This window comes from Chiroxiphia lanceolata, chromosome 10, assembly GCF_009829145.1.
Source record: "Chiroxiphia lanceolata isolate bChiLan1 chromosome 10, bChiLan1.pri, whole genome shotgun sequence".
NCBI classification, from domain to species: domain Eukaryota; kingdom Metazoa; phylum Chordata; class Aves; order Passeriformes; family Pipridae; genus Chiroxiphia; species Chiroxiphia lanceolata.
This window is the reverse complement of record NC_045646.1, coordinates 8,792,304-8,811,501: the sequence shown is the minus strand read 5'-3', so window position 1 is coordinate 8,811,501 and position 19,198 is coordinate 8,792,304. Positions and strand designations below refer to the sequence as shown.

The 19,198-nt window shown below is 38.5% G+C and overlaps 1 protein-coding gene across 2 annotated transcripts; it reads left to right on the top strand.

The window, feature by feature from the left end:
- Positions 1–1,712: 1,712 nt before the first annotated feature.
- On the top strand, positions 1,713–18,344 carry KNG1 (kininogen 1). Of its 2 annotated transcripts, none has more exons than XM_032697311.1 (11): positions 1,713–2,023; positions 4,896–5,006; positions 5,937–6,021; positions 8,359–8,531; positions 10,233–10,340; positions 12,458–12,539; positions 13,078–13,244; positions 14,651–14,758; positions 15,682–15,775; positions 17,264–17,390; positions 17,724–17,903. In XM_032697311.1, the coding sequence occupies exons 1-11, from the start codon at positions 1,829–1,831 to the stop codon at positions 17,797–17,799; spliced, it is 1,326 nt and encodes a 441-aa protein (XP_032553202.1). In that variant the 5' UTR covers positions 1,713–1,828; the 3' UTR covers positions 17,800–17,903. The 2 variants fall into 2 exon arrangements, with proteins under 2 accessions (XP_032553202.1, XP_032553201.1); XM_032697310.1 differs by having other exon boundaries at positions 1,715–2,023; positions 15,682–15,771; positions 17,261–17,390; positions 17,724–18,344.
- The last annotated feature ends 854 nt before the right edge of the window (positions 18,345–19,198 follow it).

Sequence of the window (19,198 nt, the reverse complement as noted above, 5' to 3'; positions counted from 1 at the left end):
CAAAGCTGTTCTGTCACTGCTCTCCTCAGCCAGACAGGGGACAGAAACTACAACAGAAAGCTCATGGGTCAAGGTAAGGACAGAGAGAGATCACTCACTGAATACTATCATGTACAGTCTGGACTTGGGGAAATTGGTTTAATCTATTACCAATCAAACCAGAGTCAGATCATGACAAATAAAGTTAAATCTTTAATACATCTTTCCCCCACCCCAACCTTTTTCTCAGGCTTAACTTTACTCCCAGTTAAGTCTGTGTCCTCTCCTCAAGCAGTGCAGGGGGATGGGAATGGGAGCTGCAGTCAGCTCACCACATGTTGTGTCTGCCACTCCTTCTTCCTCAGGAGCAGGACTTCTTACAGTCTTTCCCTTGCTCCATCCTGGGATCCCTCCCCCTGGACACAGTCTTCCATGAACCGCTACAGTGTCAGTCCTTTCCAGGATATACAGTCCTTTAGGAACAAATTGTTCCAGAGAGGGTCCCCTGCAGGGTCACAAGTCCTATCAGCAAACCTGCTCCAGCACAAGCTTCCCACAGGATCATAGCCTCCATGGGGAATCCATGTGCTCTGGTGGATTCCTGCTCTACCACTAACCTCCATGAGCTGTAGGGGGACAGCCTGTCTTACCACGGTCTGCCCCATAGGCTGCAGGAAATCTCTGCTCCAGCACCTGCAGCATCTCCTCCCACTCCATCTTCACTGATGGTGGTGTTTGCGTAGTTGTTTCTCACATATTCTCACTCCTCTCTCTGTTATTGTTCTTCCCCAGTTCTTTTTTTCCCCTTCTCCACTCCGGTGTCCCAGAGGAACTACCACCACTGCTGACGGGCTCAGTCCTGGCCAGAACTGGATCCATCTTGGAGCCAGCTGGCACAGGTTCTGTCAGACATAGGAGAAGCTTCCAGCAGCTTCTCACAGAAGTGAGCCCTGTAGCCCCCTGCTACCAAAACCTTGCCATGCAAACCAAACACAGCAAGACACAGCTGGAACACAGGAGCCAAGGAAATCCCAAGGTGTTCATAAATCCAAAGAAAAGCTATGTGGTGCCAAACACTGGAGAAAAGCACCAGATGTTCTCAGCCAGCTCTAATCCTGGCTCTGCCAGACACAGGTAACACAGTTTAATCCTTTGTGCTTGGGTGTCACATATCTGTAACAGTAACAAAGCACCATGGACTGACTAATCCATGGTCCAAAGGCAGTCTCTGCATGGTAGCAGAGATGGACATCTCCAAGAGTACTGCAAAGGACAACATTTATCAAGTGTTGTTGAAGACTTAGGTGACATTCAACCATATGCATCTGTCCAAAGACTCTTTTCAAACATGTTCTGAGAGCTACAGTTCTCAGAACTACTGCAGTCTGAACACTGAACAGATCTACAAAATTTATAAAGTTGTCGTGCAGAACTTCCTTGCCACTGTGACCTTCTTGGGTGTTTTATTTAAGCCTCGTAGAATTCATTCTCAGTAGCAGTTTAGATGTTAAGAAGTCAGAAAGCTACAAACATTCTCTTCCCAAGAGCTGTCCTGCTTGGTCTAAACATGTCCCCAGCTGCAGCCATTTATCCTGTTATCTTGATGGCAGGTGGATAACCTTAGTGTCATTCTGGTGACCACACAAAGTTTATTTAGATAAACTCAGAAGTTTATTTGCAGTATAAACAGGCTATGATGAGAACCAACCAACCCCAGCAGCCCACTTGTTCTGTTTACTTAGCTATTGCTCCTGAAAAACAGAAGAGGTGACTAAAACTCTGTCAGGCATTTCTTTTCCATTTGGCTTTTAAAAAGCCTTCTAATTCAGGTGGCATTTTTCATCCAATTATGAAACCTTTCATTGTACTAGCACTCTGCTGTAGTTTTTTCTGCAGCAGAGCCATCCCTCTTCCATATGAATTTTCAGACTGTGATGATCCTGATGTCTTTAGAGCTGTCGACGCAGCACTGCAGAAGTACAATGGAGATAGAGCAACTGGTAATCAATTTGCTCTATACGTGGTGATGGAAGCCAAGAGAACTGTAAGTAGACTTTACAAAAAAAAAAAAAAAAGTTGGGATTGTTTATGCAGTGTGAATCAGTGTATCTCCATCTCATTCGTAAGGGGGCAAGTATGACAGCACAGTGTATTCCAAAAACGTTTTAAAAAATCAAAGTGACTTGCACAGTAAGATACTCGTTCCCACGACAAGCAGGGATGTATATTATGTTCTTATCAACAGAACTATGTGTGCTGGTGAATTGCTTACTAATACGAGGACTAAAGAATAGGAAATTTCTATCACTGATATAATTTGTCTTACTAATCCGCTCTGTTTTCTCCTTTCTTTGCTGAGAATTCTATCCCTTTCCATCATCACTAAGGTTTTCAGATCAATGGCAAAACCCCACTTACTAAAAACATTAATATAATCTTGACTTGGCAAGAGCAGGCGTCACACATAAAAAAGAATTACCTGATAAAGTTTGGCAATACTCTGAATTGTTTGTGAATATTATTTGACTGACATCTGTCCTAAGTCAAAGATATAACTAACAGCACGAGGTGGTATTTTAGTCAAATGGGGTGACAGCTAAAATTACAGGAAAAAAAAAGAATGCAACATGATCCTCTGTCTGGAGTCCTTCTGTATAGCCTTAATCTAACAAAAGAGTATTTACCTCTGAGAAGCATACAAAGATGGTATTACCATAATAATGACAAGCATTACTTTACTTGAAAATAACATTAGCATTTTTTTCTACTGGATTGGATTTTCAGATGTAAACCAGAAAACCCAGTGTCAGAGAGGATATTTTGCAGCCCAGAATCACAAGACACTCTTAACCAGATAGAAATTAACCTCAGAGAGGGGACGTGCATTCCTTGCCTTACAGCAAACTACCCACATCTCCTGGCACCTGCCCTCTGCTGTTCCTGTTTACACACTGGGGAGATTTAAGCGTGTGGAGACAAAGACTAAAATCAGGAAATCCTTTATGCAATTAATATTAAATAAATGGTCTTACTGTTTTCACTGAACTACACATATCTTTAACAATAGCCAAATGCAAACATCTCTCTATCAGAGCTGTAATACCACCTTCTTTTTGCTGATGTTCCCAAAGGAGTTTCAGTATTTTATCTTGAATAATGTTGTATTTTTAAGAATACATATTTATTGCAATTATTATTCATCTTTCCTTCTCTAGATATCCATCTTTCCTTTTCTTAAAAGATCAGAAGTGGAAATCAACTATTACTTTGAATCATTGATTCGATTATGATGTTAAGTAAAAAACAGAGAAAAGGAATCTGCAATTGAAATTTCCTTATACTTGAGATTCTTTTTCTAAAAAGAGTATAGTTTTTACTTTTTGCTAGTCTCACAATGTCGAATGCATTAATTAAATAGCTGGTTATTACATATTCATGTACATTCATTATTGATAGGGTAATAAAACATAAAAGCTGACTAGTGAAAGACTAAACCTGCCCCAGTTAAAGGCATAGCTGTTCATAATAATAACGAAATAAACCAATAGCAAATAACATACAGAAACAATGTCTTTTCTTATGTATTTTGTTTACTCACTGAGCTGATTTATTGCAGATTTAGAACACTGCAACAGAGAACAGAATTTGGCTCTTTTTAAGCCCCAGATAATATAAACTGATGCAGCTCCATAAATGTCAATTTCTTCCTGCTGAGGATTAAGTCTATTATATTTTTAGAGCCCTTTTTATCCTGTTTTACAACCTGCAACCATTATATCAGGTACTTGTACACTTCTTCGTAGCTGTAGCAATACATAACAGGAATTGAGAGAAGGCAGAATATAATTCTGTGTCTCCATCAGTGTAAATCCAGTATATGCCACCCACGTCAGCTCAGCTTCATTTTCTTGGTACCACTAAGGCAAGAATTATCATTTAATTCTCCCAGCAGAGACAGAGAATAATAACTGGTTATTTAAGAATAACCAGTGCTAAAGTACAGCAACTGCCTGTTTGTATTTGAAAAGTCACATTGGCAGAGCATTTTTAGTGGCTGTAAAAGATTAGTAACTTCGGACTTCATACCTTCTCTAACGGATGAACCACAAACTTTAGAGTGTGCCACTGTCACCTGCAGACACAGGCTCACTACTTGATTTATGGCAAGGAGAAAATGCCCACTACTGATTTATCAACTTCTGAAATACTTCCACTGGCCAGGCCAAACCTTGCTTAATACTTTTTATTTCATCTTATGCGATTCCTGAGGCTGCCTCTGCTGCAGCTCAGCCTTCAGTGCCTACAGAAAACCGCAGGCACTGCCAAAGGCTGTCTCCAGAGCACGTGCCCTCCTCGCCCCTTCCCGCAGGCAGGGCAGCTGAAGTTCCCCGGCACCACCAAGGAAAGGCCGTCTGGGCACTGCCAGGCTGCCTGAGGGCTGCTGGCTGCTGTGCCTGGGCTGCCAGTGGAGCTGCACAGAAGGAAAGTAGACAGATCTGGGAGGAGGCCAAGAGTGAGAGCGAGGGAGTCAGACAGGAGCACAGTCCAAGCTGGTGATTATGCTAACTATCCAAACAGCCACCCAAACTGGCTTTTTTGGAGTACATTTGAATAAGATTATAAAACCTAAACACTTCTTCCTGGTTCTAAAACCCTTGGTACTACAAGTTAAAATGAAGGTAGTTGAGCATATTGTATCGATTATATCAACATATTGCTATTGTAGGTAAGGGCTAAGTAATATAATTAGATAAGTTAATATTTGAACTACCATGATCTGGGAGACCAGCAGCCAATATGAAAACATACTATAAAACACAAGGTAACCAATGAATAGTATTTACTTTTTGGAGCTCTTATCTTTTCACTTGATTTATTACTATGCAAATGATGACATGTATGTTGTTCTAATCCAGGCAGGTCCTGACCCGCAATTCTACGTGAAATACCGAATACTTGAAACTTCTTGTGCCACTGAGGAAAACAAATCCTGGCAACACTGTCATTACAAACCATCTGCAGAGGCTGTAAGTGTCTGTTCTTCTTACAACTTCTCTGTACAGAAACATCAGTATAATGACCAGGAATGTAATTGCTTGGGGGAAAACACAGTAGCAAAATTAACTTTTTTAGCTGTGATGCTTTTAAAAGCTTATATGACTAAAGTACAGTACAGAAATGTTTAAAATTCAAAAGTTTACCATTACAATAATGATTTTCCCTTTACAATCCTGAATATATGCAGAAAGGAACATTTCAGCACTTCAGTATGAAGGTTGACAATAAACCCAACAAAAGATACGTGCACACATGAGAGTGCAAGGGCTGTAAAACTTTCTATTAATTATGTATAATAGAAACTTGCACAACCAAATGCTGACATGGAAGCCACTATGGCAGAAAATTTGGCAGAGGGCTTTCAGCTGTGCAAAGCAGGCCTGGCTCGTGCTCCCAGAGATCAATCAGCAGAAGGTACAACAGGGGGACACACACTGCAGGAACACTGCATGTTCCCAGTAGAAGGTACTGTTATTTCACACAGTTCACAGGAGGATTAATAGTATTTGAATCTATATGAAATGTCATGGTCATTGCTGCATGTCTTGTACTAGCAAAGGGGAAATTGGGTAAATATTTTATACAGTCTTTTTTCAAGAGGATGTGTTAATTTCCATTATTCTGATTGTAAATTCTTCAGTTAATCAATACACATCATACAAACACAAAGCAATCTTTCAAGTTATCTGCTCAGTTCATCCCCTACTTTCCTCACAATCAACAAAACTGGTCCTTTTCCAGGAAAAAAAGAGCAAATTAGACACTACTACAAATGTGCACATCAACCCCTTGCCAAAATCTGTTTGCAACTGTCAGCTGTGCTCAACTAGAGGAATATATAGCACTGTATATATTTTCCTCAGCAAGTTTAAGACAGTTGTTGCCATATATTTTTGCAGCAAACAGGAGAATGCACAGCTCGAGTTCACATGAATGATGCCGAAAAAACAAGTAATGTTTCACAAGAGTGCAACATTTTCTCAGGTATGTAAATATTTGGGACAGTATTCCACAAATACACTGACGAATAAGAATGGAATAAATATAATGCTGAGACTTTCAGGTAATTTTAAAGGTAGCTGTTCCTTATCATTCTATTCAGGCATTTATAAATAATCTTCCATAAGCAACTACATGTTAAGGATAGAATTTCACTTTACTGTTATACACATATAGACTAAGTTAGTGAAGCACTGACAGTTTCTGTCCAGGGTAATAAAAATGAGCACGTGTGTGTAGTAAGTTTCTTCAAGCACTGAAATTATACCAAGTTAAAATGAATTTGCTTAAGACCAAAAGCATCCCAGTAACTTAAGAGACTAGATACAACTTGTCACACTTCAAATTTCTGTCCTTACTTGTTTACATATAAAATTGTGCCAGGAATAATTAGAAAAAAAAGTTCTGTATGACAAAATTGCACCTCAATTTTCTCCAAACTAAAAATGAGTATTTCTGTTAAAGTTTACCAAAACAAATACTTACTCCAACCAAGAAAAAAACCCTAAAATTTCATTTACAAAATAAAAATCTAGCAGTGATGTAATTACGAGACACTGTGATATCTTTTAGACCGTAACAATAAGCATTACTACATTTCTAACCTATAAGATATTCACATACGACTATTATATTCACATAGAAATTTCCTTTATTAAAAAGAGATCACATTGTTTTAAAACTTTGCAACTGAGAGCTCTATGCCTAGTGTTCTGAAAGACATATCCAAACTAGCTTTAAAACATCCATCTGTCTATTAACTACAAAAGTATTTACCATGATTTCTGAGATGTTTGGCAATTTATATTTGGGGTTTTTTTGTAAAGTCAAAAATGGCTTTACCTACAGCCAGCGTACTTCTAGGAACTGCAGTACAGGAACTCCATGTTCTACCGCTTTTGTAAGGCAATGGTGACATCTAGTTGCCAGTAAAAGAATGCACAGGAAATTTGCATTTGAATCTTTGCTTAGAAAGCATTAAAAAAACATACATAAATTAAATGAGTCATGTATTCAGCCTAAGAAGCTCATCTCTTCTTACCAAGTTGTAGCAACTCTAAAAAAAGAACACACATTTGTTCAGCGTTGTCCTTACGAAAGTGCCCAGACCACTGTTGGTCTAGAACTGGGTGTGCTCTTGGTTTATGATGTCCTTTGTGACTACTTACTGAAAACATGGTCACACTTTCTATAACAAGTATATATTTGCCATTACGGAGTCAAAATAAGTGATGCTAGAAATACTAAGGGCCAGAGTTTGTTCATGTACCCCTCAGAGAGTTAAGACTAAATATTACTGCTTGCACTGAGATATTCCAAATGTACAGAGGAGCCAAACCAGATCCAAAGGATTCAAACAGAAAGAGTAAAACAACAGATCCTGACGGGTGAGGAATTTCCCCACCATATTAGATACCACACTGTTCAGCCTTTTTGGTGAAACAGTTTGATCTAACTGACCCTGGACTAGTTTCCTGGCTGGTGCAAGCTGGCGTAACTTCATTAAAGCCAGTTTGTGCCAGCTGAAGATCAGGCACACAAATTTTACTTCAATTCCACAGAGACCACATATTGTCCCACTTTCATTCTCAAGTTCACTGAATCGTGAAATTAATTTATGTACTGAACTATAAAATTAATTTATGAAAATCCAATCCATGATTACTAGAAAGGAAAGCGAGTTAATAGGATTAGTAGTAGGAAACAGAAGTTTGAGCATACCTGTCAAGCTCGTGTTTCCACAGCCAAGCCAGCTGGTTAAACCTGAAGGTAACACCAAGTGGTACCTGGCAGCCACAGTGACTGGCAGGGGCACTAGAATAGTCCAACTGCAGTCCCAAGGGCGCTCAGAGTCAGAACAGTTCACATGGCTGAGCCAAAACAGTCCTGCTGAAGTCCCCATCCCCAAATACTGAGGACAGCAAGCAGCTGCCACTGTGGGTGAGCTTTGAAGAACCCAAAGAACATCCCCTTTGAGTTGTAGCCTCCACTGGATCTTCCCTGACTGAACGAAATGACCCTTCCTTAATGGTGCCAAAAGTACTTGCAAGATTTTTCTAAGATTCAACAATTGCTCAAATGGAGTTCACTGCTGAAAGCATGCCTGGACCCTAATGCCATGGGTGGACTCTGCCACCACAAACCAGAGCACGTTTCTAAATACAACAAACGTCTTTGCAGGCCTTGAAACTGGAATGTGGGGTTTGCTCATCACATCAGTTAGAAGCAGGAAAGGTTCTTGCTCATTCCCAGGTAGGAGAAATTAAATCCTAAAGCTGTTTTACATGAAGCCCTATATTTTTTGGTTTGTTTCTTTTCCAGATGTGTCAAAGATAAGAATTACTCAGGTTCCATGTCTTGGATGCTATCATCCTATATCAAGTGACAGTTCACAAGTGTCAGAAATTCTGCAAAAAGCCATTCAAAAGTTTAATAAGGAGGGTGATGAGCCTGCCCTTTTCAAGCTTGTGGAAATAAAACAAGCCAAAAGACAGGTTTGTGCATTATTTTTCTCTAAATTTTACCAAAAAAGCAACCCAAAGCAGGTACCTTGTTTGTTTTGTGTACTTTTCTGATATTAAGGTGGCTTATATTTCATAATAAAGCATAGAAAATGCACATAAAATGTAGGCTCTATAAATAATTATCTTCATTTATAAGGAATCATTAACGGTTACCTACTGGATTTTCAGAGCTGACAACTGATAGTACACACATTTTTTTCTTTATCTGCAGTTGCATCTAACCTGTGTTTAGCACCAGTTTATTTGCATTCAGTGCTGACATATGTCTCTTGTGTCATCTCAGATGCTCCTGGGTACTTCACTTGGCCTCTTCCTGAGGCTCCAGCAGGAGCAGATCTCTCCTGGGGTCTGTGCCAAAGCTGCCAGCCTGCACAGATGTCTCACATACTCTACAGCCTCTCAAACAGCAGCAGGCATCTATGTTTTTGCAAGGCAGTAGGGCCCATATGTCAGCAGCTGCTATACACTATAGGATGGGTAAACACCACATAGAAAAAATGGGAAGAAAACCAAAAAGCCAGAATGCCACTCACGGAAATATTTCTGCACGCAGGAATATCTGCTTTGCTAGAAATGACTGCTTGGGTTGTAGAAATTCTGTGTCATCTTGTATTCCATGCAACAATTCCTTCCCTGTGAATGGTTCTCCATGGACTGGTGTGACATTGCTAGAAAGTAAATTTTCTTATTTAGTTTTTAACTAGTATATAACCTGACACCAAGTACAGACCCTTTTCTTTGAATATGTATGTATTAGTCAAAAAGCATCTTCTGGTCTCATGTCAGTTTGACCCATGACTTAATTCAGACTTGTCCTCTTTGTATTTACTGAGGGCAGTGATCCTCTTTGTTGAAAGATAAACTTGCACAATATTTAAGCCACATGACAAAATGTCACAGACAGACTGCAATCCAGCAGCTGGAAAGAGAACCATTATGTCACCTCTGGCCAACAGACACTAGTCAGAGCCCTCCATTTCAATTGATCTGGGATGGAAAGTTCCTACATTTGATTATTTCTCCTTTCTAACCCAATGTTACCTGACCCAACACTAGATATGGAGAGATTTCATGGGTGAGAAGTAGTAGCCACAGTGAGGAAAATGGAACAGCTTTCTGGAGGGAAATTTTTAAAAAGGCTCACAAACCTGGACAGAACAGCGTGTGGGAGAAGGCAAAGCCTGGGATAGACACAATTATGGGTAGATGATAAATGCAGGACACTCAACAACAAATGATGTCAGCAGCATAAAGTTACATTATTCAGATAATGTTTTACTGTGTCCCATGCTCAGGAATGCAGGACTTGCCAGACTGTATTAGTGTAGTCATCTATCTAGACCAGCTTCCTGTCACTGGGAGTAATAAGTAACAGTCACTTTGGAGGAGAGTGCAAGAAACCCAGCAGGATGAGGCTGCAGGCTTGCCAGGAGAACTGAAAACCAAATACAAAGTGCACTTGTCACATATGCAGGACTTAGTTCACTTTTTGTATCACAAGGACAAAAATATTTTTGCTGTCCATGGACACTTTATGGTTAGTGATTGCAAAGTGATTTGATAGGAAAGCACTAGAAGAATAGTTTTGCCTTCTTTGCTAATCACATTTAATAGTTTAACTTGCAATTTTGTATTGGTTTAAATCAGGTATAACCAAAATATCTCTTCCAGGTGGTAGCTGGATGGAATTACAAAATTGACTATGAAATTGAGGAGACAAATTGCTCCAAAGACCAATTTCCAGATTTAACTCCAGAGTGCAGAATCACTTCTAGAGGTGTAAGTAATCTTCAAAACCTGTTTATCGAGAAAATATCAGATTAACAAATAATCATTGAGATCCAACTTAAGAAAATATTTATAGTCTTGCTTTACTTTGTGAATGAATATTAAATCCAATCTTATACATAACTATTTATGCAATTAGAACATCCATGTTTTCTCCTGAATCAGTGACTAAGAGGATCACTGAAATGTTTACAGATTACTCTACAGAATCTAAACAGTTTCACACAAATAATAAATCCCTTGAGAAGTTCCTATCCAGATATTCAAGGAGTTACTCATACACAACCCAAGAAGCGATAATTAAAATTAGCACCATTTTTCCAGCTTAAGACATATTCTCTAAGAAAAGTAAGTAGTTCAATTATTACTCAACCTCTACCACAGTCCAAATAAGAGAACTTCAAAAGAAATTTATAAACAAATATACATAATCTAGCTAAACAGTGCTGCAAAAACAAGTCCTCCCTCAGTTTCTCTGACCTGGAACTGAAGTATCTGTACCAAAAATAGAGGCTTCCTCTCTTAACTGACCTCCCTGAATCAGCTCACAAGGGGATCAGACAAACAATTCTGCAAACACAAGGCAGAGGGCAGGAATGCAGAGTCACAATGATCAGTGGTGGTGAATGGGAGGGGACTGACTGGCATCTGTTTCAGCTGTTGTGGAACTGCACTACTGAGGGTTACATTCAAGAGCCTCTCCTGTTCCACAATTACTCCTTGTACATTTCGAGAATGTTTCATACCTATTGATCAAAAAGAGAAAGAATGACAACACTGTGGTAAATAACAGAAGTGTGAGAACCAGACTAGCTGAAGCAAATCCCTGCATTACCCTCATATGCCCTTAAACCTTAAGCAACTTACTTAATCTGCTTGAGTCTGAGTTTCCCAGCTGTCACCTACAGGTGATGACTTCTGTCACCTCACCTACTGCAGGAGCTCTCCCTCACTCACATACTGCTTTGGTAACCTAGGGTTTGTGGGATTAGATCATTAGCACTTATCCCCTGAACTGTTAAGCAGCCTTGCTAATAGATCATTGACAGATATCATTAGACTACCATATTCCACAAATATTCCATACCTTGAAATGACCAAATTCCATGGAAGCTGTTTTGTACCTTTATTTAGCTCAGTACTATTCATTTTTAAATGGGACAACCAGAACTGCACCCTGTATTCAACACACATGTGAACCACTGAGCTATACTGGGACATAATGTCAGTCTCTTTAACCCAGATAATAAGTCTTGGCATTATTTTTTATTATTTTTTCTAAACCACCACTAAGTAGACTTTTTTATGGATTATGTTTTCAAGTATCTGCAACAGCCCTAAGATCTTGATCCTGAATTTTAAGACTTCCTTCTTATTCTACAGTTAATTTGATAAAGGATTTCACCAAAACCTTTTTGAAAATCTCTGTATACTTTATCTACAAGTCTCTCTACCCATCTTTGTTGATGCTTTTGAAGAACTCTGACAAATCTGCAAAATATCACTTCTGTTTACCACAAACCCCCCAGTCTCTCCTTGATATATTCATTCCCTCCAGCTCTTTCCTTATTACCATTTCTAATCACTGGAATGATGGAGTCAGTTTTACGGCTCTATAACCTTTTAAAGAAAAAACAGAACAATATCTGCTTTCTTCCAGCCCTAATGTATCAAGGCAATTTAAAGCAAGTCACCTATCACCTTCCTTTAGAAGGCCTGAATAAATACAAGAAACTCAGTAATGTCTGATTTGATAATTGTGTAATTTTCTTTTTGATCTGTACAGTTTGAGACAGAAATTCCACAGAGTTCTCCATAAAATAGGATTCTGGCTTGTAAACCTCCTCATTTTTTTCTGTAATGAATATATACAAATAGTTCATTTGGCTTTTCTTTTATGATCTTATTTTCTCCAAGTGGTCCTTTTGAATCCTGATCATTTAATGGCTCTGCAGATGTCTGTCAGGCTTCTGGCTGCCAGTATATTCAAGGAAGGAAGGAATTATTAGTAGCATGCTTGACTTATTCCGTTAGCAGGGAGGTATTAGGATGTGAATTTGTTCATTATTTCTAAATAACAAGGAGCTGTTTTGCATTTTTTACTCCAGCGTGTAGGCAAATGTGAGGCCAAAGCATATCAGAATCTTCAGGCAGAGATTGAACAGATCAAGAATGAATGCAAATTTCAAGGTATGTCATGAGTACTATCAAATTTAACAGTCCTGCAATTTTCAATGTTTTTTATTGTTATTTAGTGTTACTTTTTTCCCCATGCCATCTACCTGGGCACAGGTTATCACAGCTTCAGAGCTTTAGAACAGGGAGCACAGTACTGTTGTATGTAGGAAATGCTGCACTCTCACCCTTGGTTTTCTTCAACACACAAATTCATTGCACCTCTTGTTTCACCTAAATCAGGTCTTCCCATACATGTAGCTGTTCCCTCTCCATATATGCTGGCTACCCACAGCGGGCACATGCAATTCTTGTTTCTACGAACTGCTGTTAAATGTCCAGTGTGACAGTAGATGCTGATGCAGGACTCTTCTAGATAACCAACATGGGTAATTGCTGATCATATAAAACTCAAAGATATTTTGGTTTCATTTCACAGACCCAAATATGAAGCATTCCAAAAGGCAGAGGTTCATAACTAACTGTTTTTCCCAGCCTTTACGTACATTGAATCTTTTGTTTCCTAGATCTGAAATCTGTTGGTCTCTTTCAGTTGAGGAACCAGTTCGTCCTGCCATTTGTCCAGGCTGTCCAAGGCCTATCCCAAGAACCAGTCCAGAACTCAAGGAACTACTGAAGGTTTCTATGGAGAAGTATAATTCAGAGAGCAATGACGATTTCTACTATAAACACGGAGAAATAGAATCGGCGACAGTTCAGGTTGGCATTACAGACATGACCTCATCATTGGTCTGAGCTGAATGGTAGCTGAATTTTGTATTTAGTTTTGAAATAATGTTTTCCTCTAAGTGTCGATACATTTGGTAACTGAAATATCCATGCAATTTTTCTTGAAAAATTTTATCCATCTTGTCTTGCATTCAAGAATTATTCAAAAATCTCCCATCCCTTGAAATTTAATTTTTTCCTTAAAACAAAATGATTTTAAAAGCATGGGAAGAAGGTTGACTCAGAGTATTTAATTTCTTTTATCTACCCCACTTTTTACCAGCCTTTGTAACATACCTTAGACTTTTAAAGTATAAAAGATCTATTAGACAGAACTACTCCCTTGATCTACCCTACCAATACTCTCTTTATTTTAAGCAGTGTCCACCCTAGAGTAGGTGTAGTGTCCAAAAAATGAGGCTTCTCAATTTACCTTAGAAATCTGTTATTTTATATACTGATTGTTCTGCTAATAATCCTCCAGTTAGCTTTAGAAAAGGATATCTGTGCATAACATAAGATAAACATAGAAATAGAGGTGGATAAAGAGGAACAAGGAATCTGGAGGATAATATTGGTCAGCATTTGCATCTGCCTTGTTTACTGTTCCAACACATCAAAACAGAGGTTAAAGATAGAACTGAAAATAAGACGATGAAGTAGTTCAGAAAATACTTGGTCACACCAGAATTTTTCTGAATAGCTCATGTTATCTTACTAATAATATCTGTGCTTTTTCTTCCTTTTTTCTTCTTTCAAACTTTTTTCTCCTTTCTGACTTTCCATATCATACTGATATTAGCACGCACACATTTTTAAGATAGACTTCAGAGAGACAGAATTTCATGTTTTGCCTGCTGTCTCTGAAGCAAGATATATTATCTCAAGTACTGTGAAAAAATACTAAGAGAACTCATAGCAGGCACATTCTTGAACCCTTGCAGATTCTCTCTTTAATGAGTTTGGCAAATAGGTTCATTTTCAGCTGAGCCCATTCATCACACACTTCATTTTATTCACATTCCACTTTTCTTACATCGTATTTGGCTCTCTACAGTGCTATCTCTAATGATTTCATCTGTTAATAACAAAATTACTACAGGCATCTAATAAAACAAATCAAAGTTGTGGGCCCAATATTATTCTGGCCTCTTCTGTTTCCTTCAGCTTCAATGCTGGAATTTTTGAGAGTGGGAACTGGAGTAAATAAGTTAGTTGATTAGAAGCAGATAGGTTTACTGACAAATATTTTAATATTGTTCTTCTTAATACATGTTGGCCTAGTGGTTAGGACTTATAGAAAGTAAGTAGTATAAGCCTGTAGAAAACCATCTTTCCTGTGAACCCTTCTCAATAAAATGCTTTTAGCATAGAAAGCCTTTTTCTTACATTTTCAGGTGGTTGCAGGAAAAAATTATGAAGTAAAATTTAGAGCCTGGAAGACAAACTGCTCAAAGAAAGAGTTTGAAAACCTTAATGAAGACTGTGAAGCCACATTAGACAGTGTAAGTAATGATGATGTTGCCAACTGTAATGTTCCTAATAGACAAATTCATTTGCACCAGAAATTGTAAACACTTCAGTAAAATCACATCCTGAATTCTGTTACCTCTTTCAGTATACTTTTATTTCAAGAAGAGCAGCTTTCACTGTTTGTAACCCAAGTGACATATTAGAAAACTGAGTCACTGCAGCTGCAGGATCAGTGCTCACTGCAAAGCCAAAGGAACTTTCTTTTGATAATAATCAACCAAAGAAAGGAAAGGATGAGGCTGCTGAGAAATTAAACAGCTGCGATGCTCTTGAGTCTGTGGACTCGCAGCTAAGGAAAACATGAGACTGGAGTGTTACCTGTGTGCAAAGGAATGATGGCTCTGGAGTGCACGCTGCTGGTACAGGGAAAATGTGTTCCAAACACTGGAAAGTCACTGATAGGGCCAGAAACCATTAGCAAGAGAGCTGTTTGGGAAGGGGGGCTTTATCCCCTTCTCTTTTCCCACCATATGAACAGTGCTTACCTGTGAGATTTTAAAATTTGTTTGTGCAGTAGACAGTACAAAATAATAAAAAAAAAAGCCTTTATCTCTGTTTCACTTTCCCAATTTTTAGTAGGAGAAATACTATCAACAAACAATATTTCTTAAGAATATCATGAAGATTAAAGTTAGTGGTCCAAAAGTGCTGGAGATGAAAGTTCCAATTTTCAGAACCCAATCTCAAATCCAAAGTTGAATTAAAGTGTTCACACAGGCATGCTATGACCTCAAAAATAAATATCCATCGCTAAGTTAGATTTCATAAATATTTGGGTAAAGTTCCAAGTATTTTAAAATATTATTAGAAAAAACATTCTTTTTTCAGGCACAACTCTCTTCCTTTGTGTCTGATGTCTTGTTGCCTTAATGTGTCGGTTTTGTTTTGTCAACAGGCATCATTGTCATGTGAAGCACAAATTTATGTGATCCCATGGGAGAATAAAATCATTCCAAAGCTTAACTGCTCTGAAGAACGGAGAGTGGTATGATTCCTCTTCATCACCCACTATCTTAAGTAGAGCAAAGAACAAAGGCAGTCATTAAATTCTCTATTTATTCCAAATTATCCCATATTTTGTACCAAAAATAAAGGAACACATAGTTCTTTTAACAACCTCAGTAACGCCACACTTCTCCCTCTCACCCTCTAACCCGAGCAACCTGTCACATTGAAGTCAGCTTCTTCACAAGGTGAGACAGGCCAACAAGGTGATCACAACAACAAAGGCCACAGGACAGGGAGAATGTCCTGCCTGTTGACTGCTCCCCTGTATTGTCAGTTATGTTCTGAAGCATCAAGCCCCATCAGCTCCTTTAAATTACTACTCATACTAGGTTTGAAACTTGAAACACAAATGTATTTGGCAACACAATAATTATACCCCACAGATTTCCAAAGCATGTGTGAACCTTTTCATATCAGTTGAGTGGCAGATCCCCTGCCACTGCTGTCAATCTCTGCCAGAGGATCTTTCAATTTCTTCCTACTCAGCTCCACAATTAACTAGCCCTGAACATGGCTCAGCTTGAAAATCTCAGAATGGAATATAAATATTTTTATTATCAGAACTTTCTGATGATTGCCGGTTTTTTAATAAATGCAGAGATTCCCATGCTACACTGAATAAAGACAGATTAAGCTGTCCTCATAATTAATAACTTCACTGTGCTCAGAACCTTCATAACTACGTATCCATTATGTATCAACTAATGTCTTTCTATTTTCACTACAATATTGTATCCACTTCAACTTTCAAATCTAGTTCCATCCCAAATAACTCTGATTTGCAGTTAGATAATGATCAGAGGCTTTGGTGGAGAGAAACGAAACCCATGTTGGACAATGACTGTGCACCATTTATTCAGTCTTTGTCTTCCAGTTGAACAGTGATAGGGGAGTAGAGATTACTCAATAACAACTGAATGTTTCATATTATCAGCTTTAATCTGTGTGTTATTTCTAGGCAGTATTCTGAAATGCATATGCCAAATCTAGAGGCAAAAAATTGAATAGTTACATTTTATATAACAAAATGGCACAGATCTTTTGTATATTCTGCTGTTGATACTACTCAGAGATGTGTTAGCCTTTAGCATAAATTGGTTTTATACATCGGAGTATTATAATCTAACAACTGTGGGGACATTTAGTCCTAGAAATCAACTGTATTGTTCATAAATTAAAACCAGTACATGTGTTTTGCTCTCTATAGTATCATTCCTCTCTTTAACTGGCAGAATTTCAGTGATATAGACATTTTTCTTTTACACATATAGTTGTTAAAATATTCCAGAGTTATTTGGGAGGATATTTATGTTTGTATGCTTATCACAGAGAGAATTATTTAATTTACTTTGAAAATCTACTAAATTATTCAGGTACTACAATGGGCTAGCTTCTGAATTTTCCAAATCTGAAGCAATTGTTCTTGTTCATGTAACAAATGTGGCTATTATGGCTATGTCTTTTAGGCATATTTTGCCAGAAGGCCTCCCGGATTCACACCTTTCCGGAGTGCTTCACCCTCACACGTTGTAGAAAACAGTCAAAGTCCTGGCAAAGGAACAAAGGAAGACAATGGACAGGAACCAGAAGACAAAGGTGAACCTGAGCATAAACATGGGCATAAGCATGGGCATGGATGTAAAAACGATCATGAGTCTGACAAAAGGCATGGGCATGAAATTGGTTGAGGGTGCAGAATTGGCCATGGGTGTGGGCATAAAAAACACAGTAAAAATGGTAAACAAACATCCAAACCCCAAATCTTCTGGAGAGTCCAGTGAAAGGGGTTTTAATCAAAACATAACCGTCCCATCATCCAGTGCTGAAACAGCACCGGAGCTGGTTAATCCAGGGATTGCAAGAAAGGAAACCAGTACACCTGCAGAGCCACTAATTCTTCTGATACTTCTTTATTTAATGGGTTGCCAGATCGCCCAGAATCTGCTCACCCCAGATGTCCTGGAAAACCATGGAAACAAATTATGGATCTTCCAGACTCTCCTAGCTTTCCCAGAGAATTCACAAATGAGGATCTCTTGCCTTCTGCAGCAGAAAATGTTGATTCAGCAACAGCAAACGAAGAGGAAGACTTTGATCTCGCAGATGCTTTACAATAATTCAAACACTGTAGGATCCTTTTCAGAAATGATACATAGAAAAAAAGAAAAATAGTGCCTTTTGAAATGTATAAAATGTGAAGAGGCAAAAGCTCCTATTCTGTTAACTGAAAGACTCAAGTAGGTCACCAGCACTTCTGGGGACCTAAGACCATATGGCAATACTGTGTATCTGCATATATTTGCAAATATGTAAATCAGTGTAACTCATCTGCCTCAAGTTGCTATAAGCACAAAGTGAATCACTGCATCAAATCTCACTGAATTATATTTAAAAGAATGGCAGAAAGAATTTTGCAGATTACGTGAAGATTCTCAACCAAATATGGGTAAAACAAAAGCAAGACAATAGAGAGCAAGGGAGCCTCTTCATATATATGAAATAATATTTCTCTGATTTACTGGAGTGAAATAAAGACCAAAATAAAACAAAGGAACCTGTTTTACCTGTCAATTTCTTTAAACAAATTAATATTGCCACCAGTCTATCACTAGCAGGTTGTTCTGTTGGATAACACGGACAGCTGAGAGAATCCTAAATAAAGCACTTTTATTATTCCCTATACATATTATGTTAACTACACAGTAGAAGCGCTATGATTGACAGATTTTCACGTGGCAGAAGGGCACAAATATTACAGATCAGACAACAAAATTACAAACTCTTGAGACACCTAAAATTTGTTTGCCTTCTTCCATTATTAGGTTGTGCATAATTTTGAGACTGGACTGAATTTTCTATTCTGGATATCTTCCAAAGGTTTGTGGGCTTGTGGGACACATTAGCTAAAAAGCGTCGAATATTTCTTGCAAATTAAAACATGTTTTCCCTCTGTATGTAACTTATTCAGCTGAAAAAAATATAATACGCAGCAATAAACAAATGAATACTATAAATATCCAGATCAGCTCACAATTTTGAGCCACTACTTGGTCCCATGAAAGGTTATTGACAGGGTAAGGTCCTACAAGTGGTAACATTTCACTGATGTTGTTGAAAAAGATCATATTGCTTGAAAGCACAGAATAAGTATAATCCAACACAGCTGCAATTCCCTGAAGTTGCTCATCCCAGCTCCTGGGATTCTGTGGCATCAAGACTATATATTCAACACCTGGGAATGGGTCCTTCATTTGCGTGCTGTGCTTCTACGGCCACCACCTCCCTGGGAAGGAAGAACTAGACAGGTGAAGTCCATTCAGAGAATGCAAATTGATGGATGAACAGGATTAGGAGGTCTTGGCACAACAGGTCCAGGATGATCTTGAAAGAGAAGTAGCTACAAG